The 19,412-nt window shown below is 39.5% G+C and overlaps 1 protein-coding gene across 5 annotated transcripts in view; it reads left to right on the top strand.

The window, feature by feature from the left end:
- Positions 1 to 19,412, top strand: part of atrnl1b (attractin-like 1b) — a 930,295-nt gene that overhangs the window by 193,687 nt on the left and 717,196 nt on the right. For all 5 annotated transcript variants that reach the window (XM_085994422.1, XM_085994421.1, XM_085994423.1 and 2 more), the window contains exons 11-13: positions 9,315 to 9,399; positions 10,037 to 10,245; positions 17,485 to 17,603. In XM_085994422.1, coding sequence (XP_085850548.1) covers positions 9,315 to 9,399; positions 10,037 to 10,245; positions 17,485 to 17,603 — 413 coding nt within the window. The remainder of the gene's footprint in view (positions 1 to 9,314; positions 9,400 to 10,036; positions 10,246 to 17,484; positions 17,604 to 19,412) is intronic.

Here is a 19,412-nt window from a genome sequence, read left to right as displayed (position 1 = left end):
TTAATCAGCTCCCCCCTGGCCTTATCAGTCTCGGTTAGCCACAATGAGATCTGATCAATTCTCAATTTATGTTTTATTTAAGCAAGGTTCAGTGTATTCTGACTTTCAACAAGTAACTGAATAAAAGCCCCAGAATTGTTTCTCTTCGAATGCTAATTGGCAAGCCAGAGAGAATAGAAGGCTGTGCTGCCACCTCATTAACAGCAATCAGCTGCTGGCTTCAGAATAAATCAGACAGTTGACTTGTGATGTTTTTGATATCCTGGCTAGATATTACAGTTTTGGAAACAGCCACATGAACAGTGCAAGGTTTATTCTCTCAGTGCCTAGATTTGACATTTCTGGAGTCTTTGTTCTGTAGCACCCTTGCCTCCTGTGGTCTGTCTGATGAGTATTTGAACTTGATATGAGTTCTTCAGAGGTTGCAAACATTGGCATGACTTGGCATTTGTCATTTCATCACCCACCCACATTGCAGTCCCCTGGAGAAGTGTGTTCCAGTGCACTCTGGTTTTTCTTCCTCAAGAAACTTGTAGATGTCATCAAAAGTGACATTATCATTGTTGATGACACTATCCTCTAGAGAGTGGCCAACACTTCATCTGACCGATGAGTAATGATGAACAGAATTGGATATCAAGCAAAGAGTTAGCATATTTTTTTCAGTGTTTAGAGGCCGAAGTTAATCACTGTCCGGGAACTATGACGTTACCAGTCTATTGGTCCTGTATAAGAGTGCCAAGCTCTCTTCAATTGCAGACACCTGGATTACAAATTACATCAGTTATCCTAGGGCAGGAAAAACTGGTGAGAATGGCTGGGTAAGTTGTTATAGTAGTGATAGACTGAAACCCCATAAACACCTGGCAATATAGTAGTGGAAATCCTTATTAATACTTGGCCCTTCTCGTCACTGCTGGTAGCTTCAGTCTCTTACAAGATGAAAAACCTGTGAAAATCCATCGCTTGCACCTAGACACAATACAATTTAAAGCTGCAGAGATTAGTTGAGTGTGGCCTGGTCCCACGCCAGATTTCACCGTGTCCAACTCTGGAGTAATGTGGCAAGGTTGTCCGTTATCTATAACACCATGTTCAGAGCAGCTCAATAGTTGCTCATTCTTGCACCAGAGCTCAGTTCTTGGTATTAACAATCTCGGCCTCCTGCATCGACCCAAAGCACTGCGTTTTTTGCGCACACATTCTCCTGCTTATGGAATAACTGGGGGGGAAAAAAACACTTCCAGAAAAGTGAGTTGGGAAATTGTTTGATGAAGTATAGTTAGAAATCTTAGAATTTCCCAGACTGGTACATGTTTATATGTGCAGCTGCTGTGGATCATAACTTTGATTTAAGCTACTAAAACCTTAAGTATCCTCTATGTATGCCAGATAAATAATTAGCTGTTTGTTCCCCAAGTAATTTAAACGGTGAAATCAATAATGAACAGTTTAGGTCGCACAGTAAATGCAAAGAGCAGTAATTGATGGAAGCAGCTTTGTAAAAATAGAATCCGCTGCTTGGTTTATCCATGAATGGGGAAAAAAATGTATGATTTAGCCCCATAACATTTGGGAATACTGGATTAAGCTTTGATTTTGTGGAATTTTTATTATTCTAAGGGTATAAACAGTGTTGCAGTTTTTGTCAATGGAATATTCTATTAGATTAAATAAGGATGTTTCAGCAAGGTATCCTGCACTAGTGTAACAGAACAGCTTAACCACTGCTGCTGCAGAACATCCATTATATGCTGGTGTTTATTTTCTAATTTTAAACCTCTCTGTCCTTACAGCTTCTATGACTGAGAGTCATAGTTGATCCCCCAGTTTGTGAGCTCCTCCTGCAAAGGGATTGAGGCTGCCTTGAGGATCTATGCTGACCACTGGGGAGGGAAGCCTTTTATCTTTTTTTTTTCCTCCTCTTGATTCAGATCCAGATACCAGAAGCAAGAGGCTACATTTTTAATCCCCTGTACGAGCGCAACATAAAATAGGATTCTGTGTTTTGATGCAAGCTCCCAACAGCATTCTTTTGGTAAATCTGTAGGACACCAAAATTGCTGTTTGAAATTAGTTATTTATTAAACATAATATTAAATGCGAAAATTAAACTACATTATCACTTTTTGAATTTGTGGCCTACTGTACATTTCTCCCACCCACCCGCAAGCCATTCCTTTGCTCCACCATGTGGAGTGCATTAGGATGTTTTGCGATGTCAAAGGTGCTATACAAGTGTAAGAATCACAACAATGGGATACGGTTATGTGTTGGAATAACTACTGAATGTGTTACTATTCCTACTTGTGATTAAACCAGCTCCAATTTGTTGCGTTATATATTTTATCTTGTGTTCCAATAGCATTTGAATAATTGTACTGGCTGAGCAGGACTACTGCAGCCTGTTTCAAAAATTATTTAAAACTCTTAAGTTTGTCACTTGATAAAACTGCGCCTGTGCATGATTCCCTGATAATGGGCGATGTTCTGCCGACCCCCGCAGGTATTTTCAGACGCCGGAGGCTGGGTTTGCTGCATAATGATGGGCATCACTGCTATATCATAAATTCAATGGAGGAATAATAGGATTAACCTAGCCAGGCACTCGTGCAGTGCTTCGTATTCACACTGGGGAGTCTTGGCTAGCACCCCTTAACAGTCCAAACCTTGGTAGCTTGCGGGAATCTTTTCAAAAGATGTGCAGTGATCAGATGCTGTTTGTCATCTATATTTCTGTATCCGTATGATTCCTATCTGTATCTTGAGGGAGTGGAATGTTCCTATTGATATTTAGATGGTTTTGGTTTGTAACTCTGCAGTATTGTTTTCTGTTGTACTTTCAATTAAACTTTAAGCAGTGGCGAAATATGCATGACTTTATACACCAGTTAATTGATCATAGCTAAGTTGCTGCATTCACTTTGCAGTGGTTTAGTTTGTGGAATAATTTGCATTCAAAATATGTTGGATTACCTGGAGACCCTGATTTATGTCAGCTCGCCTTGTGGCTGACTGACGAGATGTCCTTGCAAGAATTTACTTACTGACATTGTTTGGAATGCTTTTTGCATTTCCTGGTTAATTTAGCTTGTAGAATATTGGACTGCTGTGAGCAGGTTCGTAGGAAATCTTATTTTTATTGTTTCATTATGAATGCATAATAATTGGAAATAACAACAGAAAATGCTGGAAAAACTCAGCAGGCAAGGCAACATCTGTGGAGAGAAAATAGAGTCAACGTCTTGACAAAGGGTTTTCACCCAAAACGTTGACTCTATATTTTCTCTCCATGGATGTTGCCTGGCCTGCTGAGTTTTTCCAGCATTTTCTGTTGTTATTTCGGATTTCCAACATCTGCAGTATTTTGCTATCATAATAATTGGATGTGTCTTAAAATAAAACCATTGAAAATCCAGATAAATCTTCTTCCTTCCACATCCTTCACACACTATGTAGTATATACATACTTAAAATATCATATTCTGGAATATCTCCAGTTTAATAATTGTTTAAAGCCCAGTTCTATTTGAGTTAGTGTTGTGACTATTTCCGTCTTTTGTGAGCTATTTCATTGGATCATTCGGCATGCCATTTTATGTTGGAAATTGTGCACAGTTAAACATTCACTTTTCCATTTGTAATTTTCAATTAGTTCTTAAGTTAATGTACTCGTTATTTGAACGAGTATCTTTGCATTTGGTCTGAATTGATTTGTTATCCAAGTCTATAGGGAACAAAAGCATATAACATTTTATTAACCTTATTAAGAGGCTTAAAAAAAAGTTGGTTGTGTCTGCCTGAGAGGGGAAAATAAACATTTCATAAATGACCCACTTTCTGTTACTACTTGTTCTTTTTAAAATAGGTCAAATGTGGAAGTATAGAGCTGCTATCACTACACTAAATAAAGTTGAGTTCGTAAAGTATTTTTGGGAAAAAAACCTTTAGACAAATGCATTTTTGTGGTAAAGGAGATGTTGTGGAAACAACAACAACTTGTATTTATATGGCACCTTTAATGTAGTAAAATGACCCAAGGCGCTTCGCAGGAGTATTATCAGATAAAAAATTTGACACCGAGCCACATAAGGAGAAATTAGGTAGGTGACCAATAGCTTGGTCAAAGAGGTAGGTTTTAAGGAGTGTCTTGAAGGAGTAAAGAGAGGCAGAGTGGTTTAGGCAGGGAATTCCAGAGCTTAGGGCCTAGGCAACAGAAGGCACGGCCACCAATGATTGAGCGATTATAATCAGGGATGCTCAAGAGGGCAGAATTAGAGGAGCGATGATATCTCAGTGGGGGGCGGGACTGAAGGAGATTACAGAGATAGGAAGGGGTGAGGCCATGGAGGGATTTGAAAACAAAGATGAAAATTTTGAAATCGAGACGTTGCTTAACCAGGAGCCAATGTAGATCAACGAGCACAGGGGTGATGGTGAATGGGACCTGGTGCGAGTTAGGACACAGGCAGCCGAGTTTTGGATGGCCTCAAGTTTACGTAGGGTAGAACATGGGAGGCCAGCCAGGAGTGCGTTGAATAGTCAAGTCTAGTGGTAACAAAGGCATGGATGAGGGTTTTAGCAGCTGGTGAACTGAGGCAAAGGCGGAGACGAGCGATGTTACGGAGGTGGAAATAGGCAGTCTTAGTTATGCTGTGGACAAGTGGTTAGAAGTGCATTTCAGGGTCAAATATGACATCAAGGTTGCGAACAGTGTGGTTCAGCCTCAGATGGATGTTAGGGAGAGGGATGGAGTCAGTGGCTAGGGAAAGGAGTTTGTGGTGGGAGCTGAAAATAATGGCTTCGGTCTTCCTAATATTTAATTGGAGAACATTTCTGCTCATCCAGAACTGGATGTCTGATAAGCAGTCTGACAATTTAGAGACTGTGGAGGGATCAAGAGATGTGGTAGTGATGTAGAGCTGGGCATTATCAGCGTATATGTGGACACTGACGCTGTGTTTTCGGATGAGGGCAGCGTGTAGATGAGAAATAGGGGGCCAAGGATAGATCCTTGGGGGCACCAGAGGTAGCGATGCAGGAGCGGAAATAGAAGCTGTTGCAGGTGATTCTCTGGCTATGATTAGATAGATCAGAATGGAACCAGGCGAGTGCAGTTTCACCCAACTGGACAACGGTGGAGAGGCTTTGGAGAAGGATGGTGGTCAACTGAGTCAAAGGCTGCAGACATGTCAAGACGGATGAGGAGGGAAAGTTTACCTTTGTCACAGACATAAAGGATGTGATTTGTGACTTTGATGGGAGCCATTTTGGTACTGTGGCAGGGGCGGAAACCTGATTGGAGGGATTCAAACATGGAGTTGCAGGAAAGATGGGCACAGATTTGGGAGGCGACAACACTATTCAAGGACTTTGGAGAGGAAAGGGAGGTTGGAGATGGGGCAGTTGTTTGCAAGGATGGAGAGGTCAAGGGTTGGTTTTTTGAGAGGGGTGATGACAGCAGATTTGAAGGAGAGGGGGATAGTACCTGAGGAGAGAGAACCGTTAGCAATGTCAGCTAACATGGGAGCTAGAAAAGGAAGTTGGGTGGTCAGCAGTTTGGTGAGATTAGGGTCGAGGGAGCAGGAAGTGGGTCTCATGGACAAGATGAGCACAGAGTGGTCATGAGGGGAGATCAGAGAGAAACTGGAGGAAGATGTGAGTTCAGGGCTAGGGCAGGGGGGAACCTTGGAGGAAGTTTGGCCCGGTGGGCTGGGGGAAGGAAAGGAAGTGGCAGAGGCAGCTGAACGAATCAAAATCAAATCAAATCAAATCAAAAAAAAATCAAATCAACTTTTATTGTCATTGTTAGTGCACAAGTGCAGTACAACGAAATGTAGGCTTGCGGCTCCCGAGAGTGTACAATTTGGATTAGGACACTTAAACATTTCAACATACATTTGTACATGTATATTAGCATAAATATGACCATAATAAAGTGAATAAAGTGCATCGGCAGATGTGCAGGCTTTAGTGTTTATTTGTGGAGTTCAGTAGGATGACAGCCCTGGGAAAGAAGCTGTTCCTAAATCTGGTCGTACGGGTGCGAATGCATCTGTAGCGTCTTCCAGATGGTAGGAGGGCGAACAGACTGTGGCTGGGGTGGGTAGGGTCTTTGATGATGGACCGTGCCCTCCGTAGGCAGCGTTTCTGATATATATGTTCTATGGTCGGTAGCCGGGTGCCGGTGATACGTTGGGCAGTTTTGACTACCCGCTGCAGGGCTTTCCGGTCATGGGAGCTACAGCTGCCGTACCATACCGTGATACAGTTTGTCAGGATGCTCTCTATAGTGCAGCGGTAGAAGTTAGAGAGGATCGGGGGTGACAGATTACATCCCTTCAGCCTCCTCAAGAAATATAGGCGCTGCTGGGCCTTCTTCACCAGAGAGGAGGTGTTGAGGGACCAGGAGAGGTCTTCCGTGATGTGGACTCCGAGGAATTTAAAGCTGGCCACCCTTTCCACCTCCGCCCCATTGATGTGGATGGGGGTGTGACTTCCGCCTTTGGACTTCCTGAAGTCCACGATTATTTCCTTTGTTTTCTTGGTGTTAAGGGCTCAATCTTAAGAGACAAAAGTCCATGAGTTCCTCACACTAGTTGTTGGAGGTGAAGGTGGAGGAGAAGGGGAGAGGGGTTTAAGAAGACGGTTAACAGTGGAGAATAGAAGCTGGGGTTTATCTTTACATTCCAGAATGATTCTCGAATAGTGAACAATTTTGACAGACGAGAGCAGGACCCAATAATGCTTTGTGGTTCAGCCAGAAACATTTTAGCTACTATTCTTTTGTACTGTGGAACATAGTATTACAGTAAGAACGTCAGAAATAGTAATAACCATCCCCATTAACCAGTGAACATCAAGTTCATATTTGGATATATAAATGTTTAATTCTGATGGTGCTTGCAGCATGCATCTAATTGCCTTGTTATTATGTTCTGAAACCTGCTAAGTAATGATAGGATTGCCAAAGAAAATTCAGTTGACAGTTTACCCATTGCTGCCCTAAATGATACAATTTTTAATCCCATCTATAATTCCCCAAGAAGTTGCCATTAATGTGTGATGTGTTATTTAATATTTGAGTGCCCACAATGCAGAAACTGTTGCCCCAGTTTATACCTTTTGCAACCTCAGTAATTAGCTAATGCTCTGAATTGTAAATATTGGATTCAGACAGTGTCACCCCCTTCTTATGCAAGAGAAATTAATGGTCAGCTTAGAACTAAGTTTCTGTGCTACAATTTCCCTTGTCGAAACATTTTAAATTAATTTTTAGATTGGTTCCTTACAGCACATTTTGTTAATAGTTATACACTGCTTTTCATCAGTGGTATGCTTTATTGTTTCAAGAAGTTGAAGGCTATTTTGACCTGCTTTGTTTGTAATTATCTGCATTTTAAAGCTTGCTTACATTGTTTGACCAAAGAAAATTATTCCTGTGAGCATTAAAATGAAATGTGTTTGTTCATTCTCTGGCATCGCAAGCACGGCCAGCATTTATTGCCCATCCCTAATTGCTTTTGAGAAGTTGATGGTGAGCTGCCTTCGTGAACTGCTGCCGTCCATGTGATGAGGGTATTCATAGGAACAGGAGTAGGCCATTTAGCCCCTCGAACCTGTTCTGCCATTTAATGAGACCATGGCTGATCTGTGACCTAACTCCATATACCACCTTTGCCCCATATCCCTTACTACCTTAGGTTAACAAAAACCTATCAATCTCAGATTTAAAATTAACAATTGACCCAGCATCAACTGCTGTTTGCGGAAGAGAGTTCCAAACTTCTACCACCCTTTGCATGTAGAAGTGTTTCCTGACTTCACTCTTGAAAGGTCTAGCTCTACTTTTTAGGCTATGTCCCCCCAAGTCCTAAACGCCCCAACAGGTGGAAATAGCTCCTCTCTATCTACTGTATCAGTTTCCCTTAATCATTCCCACAATGTTGTTAGATAGGGAGTTCCAGGATTTTGATCCAGTGATGATGAAGGAACAGTGATATATGTCCAAGCCAGGAAGGTATGTGACTTGGAGGTGATGGTGTTCCCATGCACCTGTTGCCCTTGTCCTTCTAGGTGGTGTAAGCCGTGGATTTGGGAGCTGCTATCGAAGAAGCCATGGCGAGTTATTGCAGTGCATCGTGTAGATGGTACACACGACATCTTTTTGATAAACATTTGAAGCAGAGACATTTGAAGAACGAGGATAATGGGGAGAAAGCAGAGATTCATTATGGATTACTCGAGTAAAGAACTGTCACTGACACAATGGGTTAAATGGCTGCTTTCTGTGCTTTAACCTCAAAGCTCTATGGAAATATATATTATATATTCACTTGCGGCAGAAAGCTGGTAAATGTAGGAGCAGTTCATTATTAACTCTGTAAACCACATTGAAATGGAAAAATGTTAACTAAAATCTGAATAATGCTCCTAAAAATAGTGTGATTTTCCATAACACTAATTTCTTTCTTCATCGTGCAATTAAAGGAATTGCCAGTCATTTTCAGTTCTGATTAACCCTCTTGGTCAATCTTAAAGCAGTAACAGAAGATATATTAACAGCTGCTTTTTTTGTTAAAAGCATGTTTCATAATGTTGAAGTTCAATCTATCAATTGTTGGGTGCAGATCTCCATTAGTAATACTCAAGAAAATGTTTTGGTCTTCCAAATTACAAATTGGTGCAAGATCCAGTTACACTATAAAGGAAAGGCAAGGTGCTATCAACAATGCCTTTAATGTTTGTCAATGACCTTCAATGTGTTTTGTGCATATCGATTTTGAAGCAAATTTATTATAAAACATACTTTGAAGGAAAAGAAATAGCCTTCCACATGTCCATATTGCTCCATTATCAACTTTAGCAAATAACCGTATCCGTACTAAACAGATTAACAACTTAACTCCGCACAAAGGAAAGAACAACTTAGCCTTTGAGACAGATTTTCCTGTTATGACATGCTGCATGATATTTTATGTAGTTCTAATTCTCTCTTCTATGATGTTGCTATCCATTTCAGGATGCTTTACCCACTTCAATACAATATTTGCATTTTCGCAGGTGATTTTTTCAGTGTCTCATTTGTTGCAATTGTATTCTGTATATGTTTCATCAGATGACCTATTTATTTCACCTGCAGTTCAACGTGGAAATTTAACATTTAAACTGCACAGCTCTTCCTTCTTTACTTTTGTTTTCAATAAGCAAACGGAAAGAGAAGTTTGACGATTTTAGTAACTATAATGTAATTTGCTATTCACTTTTTAAGTTTTGCTACAGCTGATTAATATAATCAACGCTCTTTTATCTAGCTTGTGATGAATGGAAAGTTCTTCCAAAGCCCAATTTGCATCGTGATCTCAATAGGTTTGGACACTCAGCAGTTGTGAGCAATGGGTGAGTCCCTCACTACCTCTGTTTATCTATTTTGTCATCCAGTTTACTCAGCTGGCCAGAAAAGCTTTTTCTTTATTGCTGCATTACCCTTCCTGGCATTTTTCGATTAAACCACTGAAATTTGGTATTTTTTCCCCCAGTTTAAATTGCTAGCAAATGTGAAATGCGTGAAATCATCCATAGAGCACATTAATTTGGGAACAAAAATCTTCAGATTATCATTTATATATGACTTTTTTTAAAAAAAATGTATTTTCTGCACTTATGTGGGTTACAGTGCTCATCATGCTCTGGGTGAGAGGGTATCTGGGAATCTACTTCCAAAACACACACAGTACTGCTTAGGAAGTACTGTCAGTTCTGAAACAGACAACTTTTAGCATAATTCCTCATTCCATGTGAGAGGTGCTGCTGATTTTTCACACTTCCTCCTACTTGAATGCATAAACTGTGTGGGGAAACACGGCACATAACTGTGTCCTATTACTCCGTAGGTTAGTGCTATCCTGTTTAGTACCTATTTTTGTATAAATTAGGTAATGAGTCATTAAAATTTGCACAATTGAGAATAAAATTAACTTGCAGGAAGCAATAAGTTTACATATTTAAGCTTAACTTTTTTTTCTTCCTCTTCCAGGTCTATGTATGTGTTTGGTGGTTTCTCCAGTCTGCTTTTGAATGATGTCCTTGTATACAAGCCTCCAAACTGTGAGGCCTTCAACGAAGATCTTTGCTTAAATGCTGGTCCAGGTATTAGGTGTTTGTGGCAAAAGCATCACTGTGCTCCATGGGATCTGGGCCACAGTAATAATAGTTTCCATGAGGCGAAATGTCCCCTCAAAACCAGTAAGTACTGACAACTCATGAAAAGCATTAGTTAAAACTAGAATTTTTCCTAAACAATTCTTAACATTTATATTCGGATCTGAACAGTTGTGATCACAGTAATAAGTAATTTGGGAATAGCATGAGCATCAGATGCAAATTAATTTATAGTTTTTTTGTTTTGCCCTTTTTACTTTCTGTATGGAAAAAACATAACTTTATTTTACATATTTTTTTAATGTCTGTGCTAAAGAATATGTAATAGCACAAGAAAACAAATGTTGGAGTTTAACTGTATATTTCAAATCTTCTGGACTTCTGTCGTTGCAGAGTATAAATGTCCCACAGTGCAGGTACCTTCACACTTTGTCCTCCCATTATAGTGTTCCAATGGTGACTGCAAGTCATGACTGCCACCATCACTGGTTGAATGACCTGTAGGAACAGAATAAATTGTGAATCTTGTATTTGTTGACTGGTCAAGAACAACCATAAAAATTAAAAGGTCATTGACCTGAAACGTTAACTGTGTTTCTCTCTCCACAGACGCTACTTGACCTGCTGAGTATTTCCAGCATTTTCTGTTTATATTTAAAATTAAAAGCCTGTTTACCTGCCCTATGGCCAGCCCATGGATGCTTTTTGCACACTCTTGTAAACATCATTGGGGCAATGATGTAACATTCTATCCTTAAACCTTGAAAAGCAGCATTCATGGTTTGCATTTCAGAGCGTCAGAAATTCTGGGAAGATAGCAGGCTCAAATGAGAGGCCAACTAACCCATAAAAGGTTGAATTTGTTGTTTTTCTAAATGTTTTTTCTGCAGACACATGCAGTTGTCAGGTTTATCCTGAGGAACATTCCTTAAAGATAATTTCGAATTTATTTTGTAGAAACTTATTTCAGATTTATAAATAACTACAATTGTGTTCTGAACCAACTTGACATCATACATTATGAAGGAGGTTTGATTTTGCTGTTTGAGAATGCAACATGATTTAAATTCATTATGGGTCATACATATTGGACTGTACATGCACCACAACAATAAAACCAGGGAAAAAAACAGCTTATAAATTCAAGACTTCCATTATTTCAAAATAAAACAAAGCAGATCTTTCTATCCTGGAAACTCTTCTGGATGTAAGCAAGTATTAAAAAGATGGGCGAGTTCTACAGGGGTTGTTTCCTGCATCTTCAATTATATGGTTCTTTTAAATAGTACCCTGCAGCTTAGTTAGTGTCCATCACAGAGTGCACATGACATCCCACAGGCAAGCAAGCTATGGTTTATAGGAAACTTGTCTGAATGGTTTTAAATGGTTTCACCATTTCTACAAGGAACAAAGAGTACTCATCCCAACCCGAGCAGTGCTTTACAGCAAATAAGGAGCACAATTGAGTTTATTCCATAGCATTCAAATGATGCTGTCTGCCATTTCAATCAGTGCTCCAGTATTAATTCAAAGAATGAGCTGCAAGCAAATAAATGTGTACAAGAGTGTGCAAAACAAAACTTAAATTAGATCGCTCAGTGACATTGACCCATGAGTTAGCCATAACTCAGCTAAAACAGGTTTTTATTTTTCATGTATTTGTTGACAGGTCAAGAACAACCAAGATTCACAGTTTATTCTGCTCCTATAGGTCGTTCAATCAGTAACGGTGGCCGTTATGACTCACGGTCACTATTGGAGCTGTAGTGGGAGGGGCAAAGTGTGAGACTTCTACTGTTCTGCTGTCTGCTGCCGAGGTCACTTAAATCCAAGTAAATGGCCTCAGTTTGACTTAAGTCAGATATTTCAGGAACTAGCCACACTTAAAGCGCTAAACCTGCAGTAGCCCTGAGGGTTACTAATGCTTCTTAAAACACTATCATCTCCTCAACCTATTTCCCCAAAGAGCTGCTTTCCATTAGAAAATAACCCTTTACATAACAGATTTGCTTGGTCCCAGCCTCAGAAATGCTGAGAACGCAATGGTCTTAATTTGAGCTGAGATTTTACCTACAAATGCCTATTTTACTACTACAACAACGACTTGCATTTATATAGTGCCTTTAATGTAGTAAAACATCCCAAGGTGCTTCACTGGACCGTTATTAAACAAAATTTGACACCGAGCCACATAAGGAGATATTAGGGCAGATGGCCAAAAGCTTGGTCAAAGAGGTAGGTTTTAAGGAGTGTTTTAAAGGAGGAAAGAGAGGCAGAGAGGTTTAGGGAGGGAATTCCAGAGGTTAGGGCCTCGGCAACTGAAGGCATAGAAGACTGCAGGGAAGACCTGATCCTGGGGTATCCTTTTAAGTACACAGCTTTGAGGATTTAGCAGCACTAAAGAGGGTTCCTGATTGAGATGATTATCAATCAATGTTATTAAGTAGGACAAAGAAGCCTGTTGGATACGAAGGGAATCAAGGGATATGGGGATAGGGCAGGAAAGTGAGTTGAGGTAAAAGATCAGCCATCATCTTATTGAATGGGGGAGCAGGCTCAAAAGGCCGAATGGCCTACTCCTGCTTCTATTTCTTATGTAGCATAAAAATTGGCATAGTTTAGCTTGGTTTTCTCCCTAGTTTCACTGTTTTCAGTTTCAGCAGCAAGAGCTCTCTGGCTGTTTAATCAGATATGCAATGAGTTTAATAAATTATTTGCAAGGTTGAAAGGTGGATGACTGACAATGGTCAACAAAAGGTATTTCTTGAGTAATGTCATTCATAAAGTAAAATTGGTGTTCAACGACTTGGAGAAGTATGAAACATGTCATACAAGCACACAATGTAGGAATGAGAGAGGGCAATTCCATTTTCCAGACCCTGTTTCAGGATACAGTCTGACTTGTCCACTTTCCTCACTAGTGGAGGGTCAACATAAGTTGTATCTACAAAGTTAAAGACTAAATAGGATTTATTTATTTTTGTTTTATTTGTTTTGTCATTGGTTGGATTACTTACCATGCAGTTATCAAATATAGAAAATAACTGAAGAGAAACCCAAATCATGTTGGGTAAGTTCCCTGCCTAAACCTCTCTACCCCTATTTCCTCCTTTAAGACGCTCCTTAAAACCAAGCTTTTGGTCACCTGCCCTAATTTCTCCTTAAGTGGCTCGGTGTCATTTTTTGTCTTGTAATATTCTTGTGCAGTGCCTTGTGACATTTTACTACGTTAAAGGCGCTATATAAATACTTGATGTTGTTGTAAATAATGTGCCGTGAAGATCTATGATTCTGGAACACACCTTGGGATTAAATTTAAACTAAGTGCATGCTACGCCCCTAATCTTCCAATTTTTCCTACCAAAGAGCCAAAAACTAATGAAAATCCTTTGAAGATTATTTAAAAAAATAATTATCTCCATAATGAAAATCCTTCTGGCTGTGAAATGGGTAATTAAATCTACATGGTTGTATCAACAAAGACTTCTTTCCTGTGTGCTCTTTTTTAATTTTTAGGTCTATAATATTTAGCATATCTTATTTGGCACACTATTATACAGAGGATTTTAAATAAAAATCCATTAGTTTGTGAGAAACCAGTCTGCAAAGGATTAAATTTTAAGAGTTAAAACCGCACAATTTCTAAATATTATTTTACTTTTGCAAACTTCTAACCATTGATGTGGTGCACAGGAGGGAGTTGCACAGGAGGAAGTTGCACAAATCCTTGCAAAATATATGTATGGTTCTAATTTATTTTCTGGCAAAATTAATTTTGTTCAGGATTTGGTACTGATTAATCCACAAGCCTTGAACAATAAAAATAGGAAATCAAAATCAGCTATAAGGGTAAAAAAAAAGACTTCACAGCATGGTACCTATTCTAAAAGCTATTAAAATGCTGAAACAGCCTTCTGAATTGGATGTCTGTTTCCGTTGGATTGTAGTGCAGCTTTGAAATGAAGTGAAATCCATACCATTGCAGCCTTTGTAGGATAAGAGAAGTGATTACAGACTGAGAGAATAAACCTTAACGTGACATTTTAAGAAATCTACAGACCCTTTATACACTCCAGTTGAACTAATTTAAGAGATTTCTGATTTGGTCTATTCTTTAGTTGTCTTCTGATTACTTTTATGAATTTTATTCTTCCTCCCTCCTCTTTAATAAAACCCATAAATTATGCTTAGCCTTTTACAGTTGGGATTGTGACTGAGCAGGCTGTTGACTCTTGCATGGGCTGCTGATCATGTTGCTCTGCTGTGAATTAGCTGGTTGTTGTTCTGCTGCTGGTTGACTTTATTGAATAATCCCAGAAGCAGAATTCACTCATCCTGTCTTAACACTCCAGAGAATGGATGCTGCATCAGTTTACACTGGTATGAAGTATGACCCAGTCTCTTGGGCACTTCAAATAGCTGTTGAATCTCTCTAACAATCAAGCTTTTATATTATCAAGCCCTGCTACTGCCACCTAATTTAAAAGATTGTGCTGAATGCTATATCTCCACACTTTTAGCCACTGGTACACTCTATTTTCTTAAAATATTTGATGAGGCTAAGTGGCTGTTATGGAATCCAGTACCACAAACATTACAGCTATCTTAAAATTCCTGGCAAGAGCATGAAAGCTGCAAGTGTAGTCATCTGCTTATTGAGAAGTAAAATGGACTCTTGAACCCAAGTCCTCTGGAATTTATGAGATGGCTGCAGCCAAGGTTAAACTATCTGATAGGACATTGTGGAGGCTTACTTCCGACTGTGGTATTCAATATCTTCTGTGTTGTGCACCGCATCAAGACTTATGATTGGCAGAATAGTGCAAGGCGCAGTTATGCGCCAACAATGGAGGATAATTACCGCTTGTGTTGACTTTTGTTGGATCAGCATATCCCAGTGATTACATTTTCCACCTAGGGGTTTACCAGATTGCAGCGAATTCATTGATGTGGTACTAAATATATTTCATTGATGCCAGGTGGCAGGATCTCCAGCCTTGCTGTACACTATGGAAAATTAAGACATGCCTAATTTGGGACCAGCTATCTCGAGTCCATTGGACTTGATGGTATTTGTCACAGTTTTGTACTTGCTGGTCAGTTGAGATCAGAATTATATTTGGACCTGTGGGGGAGATAGGAGTATATGGTTGCAAATTATTGGGGGTGGGGGAGATGGGGAAGGGGATCAGAGGCACAAAATGGGGTAGTAGGGAAAATAATAAGATAATATCTGAACATCCTGGGATTTATTGAAATATAGGGTGGGCAATTACTAAATGTTTATACAGGTACTTTAACTTAGGCATGAAAAACTTCAGTGCTTGCTAAAGGACAAGTTAATAAGCCCTGGTTAACGTGACCCAACAGGCTGCCTTTCCGTCTATGGTGTACAATCTCCACAGAGTATCTCAAGACCATTAGGAGCTCTGACCTGATTGTAAAATTTATGGCAGCATGTTCAGTTGGTAGCATTCTCATTATTGGGTCAGAATATTGTAGATTTTAGTCCATATCAGGGGCTTGAGCTCAAACTAAGTTAACACTGTTTAACTGAGATCATGTCTGCCTATTCAGGTGGATGTTTAAGATCCTTTGACACTATTTGAATAAAGGAAGGGAATTTTCTTGGTGGTCTGACCACTGCGTCCTCAACAAACCCTACCAAACCAGATTAGTGGGTCATTCAATTTGTGGGACATTACTGAGACAGAATAGTTGTCACATTTACCTACATAAGCTAGTGTATTTAAAAATAATTCATTGTGTGATGCACTTTGAGATGTTTCAATGTGATCAGTTGCTATACAAGTACATGTAGTTTTTTTAAATTAGTGGCATTTTTCTATTTACAGAGCAGACTGGAAATATCGCCTCAACATTAGCTAGTGAACCCAGAACCCTAAGCATTTTGGATTTTATGGAGGCTCAATGTATGCCCTTGAAAGTACTTCAGGCGAAAGCCTTTAAGTCAAATGGGAAATTTTTCTTCACTCCACCAGTTAGGTAGGCAGAGTAGTGTAGCTAGAGAATTACAAGCACCTGTGAGGGATACTGGGCTGTGTTTTGCAAAAGGTGCCATAGAAGAAGCCAAGCTATGCTTGTAAAGGTCTGGACATTGGCCAATGATGGAATAGTCCTTGCACATAGATACTTGAAGCCTTCAGCAGTGCCTATAGTATCGAGCAACTACAGAGTTGTCTTTTGGTGCTCAACTGTAAGGACTTTGAATACAGTTCTGGACTCCCAAGAATTGATGCTATTAATGGTGCATTCATTTTATTAAGTATTGGCCCCATGCTGTTTGGATATGCATTCATAAAGTACCTAGAAGTTTGGAAAGATGCAAGAAGGCTTTTATTGATATTTTGTAAGCCTCAAAAATATTTAAGTACATAAATGAACCCAAGAAATGTAAAAGATTCTTCAAACAGGAAATTTAAAATACCGATTTGTAAGAAGAATGGTAATACACTGATTGCAGCTTCAGTGCAGAATGACAGAAATTGGTGATTCTTGCACAGTGCACATACAGTTTACCACTCTGCTGAATTCATGATTTCAGTCGATGTTTTGTGGTCAGGTGCTGAGCTGAACCCAGCAATTCCCTAAAAGGAAATTATCGGTCTGTTGTGCGCTGCCTTGTGACCCCAGTTTGAGAATAGAAAAAGCAGAGAGGAAGGAGCAGGTTTGTTCCAGTTGGTATGGAGCATAGTAAGAACATTAAGAAGGAATGGGGAGAAGTGGCTCATTAAGTATTGAAATTCTAGACATAGAACAATTCCAATCTGTGCTTTATTACAAAAAGAGCCATTCACTTAATGACCTGCAACTTATATTAACTGAGCACTTCTTTTCCAGCAGTTAGAACCAATATGGCAGCTCTCAAAGTACATTGTCAGTGAGCTTGTTTGGAATAAGCATGCACACGTGCATGTACACATCCACTTGATCTTTTGTAGTTTTATTTTTTGTTCTCTAATTTCCTTTACATTGAAACGTTTCTCCTGCGTGATAATGTTCCCTGTAAGACTATCCTGTAAGATCAGGGTGACAAACTGAAGTCATTTTTATAAAATAAGGCAGAGATGCTAGGTGAAGTCGTCGGAAACAATTGTGAAATGGGTAGCTATGATATTGGTGACTGCAGATTTGTTAATTAGTAGGTGGTTCTTTTTGTAAAATGGTGCACCAGCTGAAGAGATGAGCTGCCAATTGGCATTCCAGTTACAGCAAGAATGGCTTCTGTGCCTGAATTAAATACTTTTGTTTTGCAGTTCCTTCTTAGAAGTCATTAATTTTCCCCACTGATTTATATTGCAGTGGCTACAGATGAAAGATGTTTCAAATATACAGACTGCGCCAGCTGTACTGCCAATACAAATGGGTGTCAGTGGTGTGAGGACAAGAAATGTATTTCTGCTGGCAGCAACTGCACTATGGTGAGTTGAAGTAAAAGTTATGTCACCTATGTTTAAGGGTTGATTATCTTTGTAGGCCAGTTAAATTGCATAGTTTCCATGTGATGCAATGTAGTTTTGGCTTTACATGGGTATAAACTGTAATGTAATGCAGTTGGGAGAGAAATCGTCAAGAGTATCCTTGAGCAAAATGTGTGAGCTAACCTTCAACAGGTAATCTCATCCTGCTTGGATGTTGCAAGGCTTCATTGTCCCTGGGCACAGAATGTTGCAGGAGCATGCCAACACTGCATCACTCTGTACAGGTACTGGTCTGACTGGTTCCTGTAGTATAATGGCCCAGAAATTCGGGTCTCCACGGGTGAGTACGCATAGGGTACTCGCGCGTGGGCCCGATGGAAGTGCCGGTTTTTTGCATGCACTGCGCATGCGCGGGAAACTGGCACTTCTGTTCCTCTGGACGAACGCGTGCGCGCGGGAGTCTGCGCGTGCGTATTGAACTTACGTTTTTTTTACAGGTTTTTCCGTGAGGGTAAGTCTTTAGAATTTAGAAATGTAAAAACCAGGCGTAAGGCCTGCATTTTAAAAGGTAAGTGGTCAATTAATTAAAATTAAAACATTTTTTCCACAGGTTTATTATTTTTAAATACTTTAAAGCAAGGTAAGTTTATTTTTAGCCCCATTAGAATAAAAAAAAAAATCAAAAATTTAAATTACTGTTTAAAATAGGTATTTAATGTAATTTATAGTTTATTTAAAAAGTGTGATTTAAAAAAAAAAAAAAAATTATTTGCAGGTTTACTGCTATTTTGGGGCCGTAGTATTTATAAGTTTTGACAGGTCTTCCTGTCAATACTTATGAATGGGCTTTTCCCTGCTCTGATTGGCTGCCCATGGCCCACGTGATCCCAGGGGACGCATCGAACTAACTACGCCCCTGGGACATGCAAGCACTGCGCGCCGGCAGCTGTGCCAGACCCCGGATCGGAGTTCCACGGGGCCCTACAGCTCAACTGCCGGCGCGCAAGGTAAGTGCAGGTCGGGGGCTTACACCCGCGGGAAGCCCCCAACCCGAATTTCTGGGCCAATGATTCTTTTATATAATTTAGGTTTAATTGCTTACTTTGATTTTAAACAACTTTCTAGTGGCTTTCTTTTATCAAACCTTCTATCCTTTTGGCAATGAGCACATGTCTAACCATATGCATATGTATCAGCATCTATGTACGCTGAAAAGCTCAACAACATAGTATAAATATTAACTAAACAGCTGTGTAATTCCTCTCCGATAGTGAATGAGCTATGTAAACCAGTCCATTTTTTGAAAACATGATCAATATTTTAAATATAGTAACAGCGTGATACTTTGTGTGTAACAGCCATTTAAATTTTATTTTTCCCATCTGGCAGAGTAAGTCAAGAGTGTATTCAATTAAATGTGTAGTTGATTTAAGATTATTATTTTGCAGGATTTATTGCATTTAATTTCAAAAAGTTTAATGGTCACCTTCCTCTTGCCCCCCCCCCCCAAAGTTTTTTTTTAACAATGTAACTTGAATTATTGGGGGAAATTAGGAACTTGATGGTGCAGTGCATTTGCAACGAATACTTTCACGCTGGGACCTCTGTTCAAGTTCAGTTTATTGTAATATAATGGGAGTCTCCTCTATGTGTTCCTAAGTAAGACGAGATAAGACTGTCTCAATTCAGGATGTGAGTTTAAAGGAGAAAATTGTCTAAAATTTGAAACTTATTTGTCATCTTGTTCAGAAAGGCCACAACATTGAATGTTGTGGGAAATGGCAAGGTTTACTTTGTTAGCGATAGTGA

This window comes from Somniosus microcephalus, chromosome 8 (assembly GCF_052327205.1).
Source record: "Somniosus microcephalus isolate GS21.2 chromosome 8, FLI_Smic_1.0, whole genome shotgun sequence".
Lineage (NCBI taxonomy): Eukaryota > Metazoa > Chordata > Chondrichthyes > Squaliformes > Somniosidae > Somniosus > Somniosus microcephalus.
This window is presented reverse-complemented; position numbering and strand designations above follow the sequence as displayed.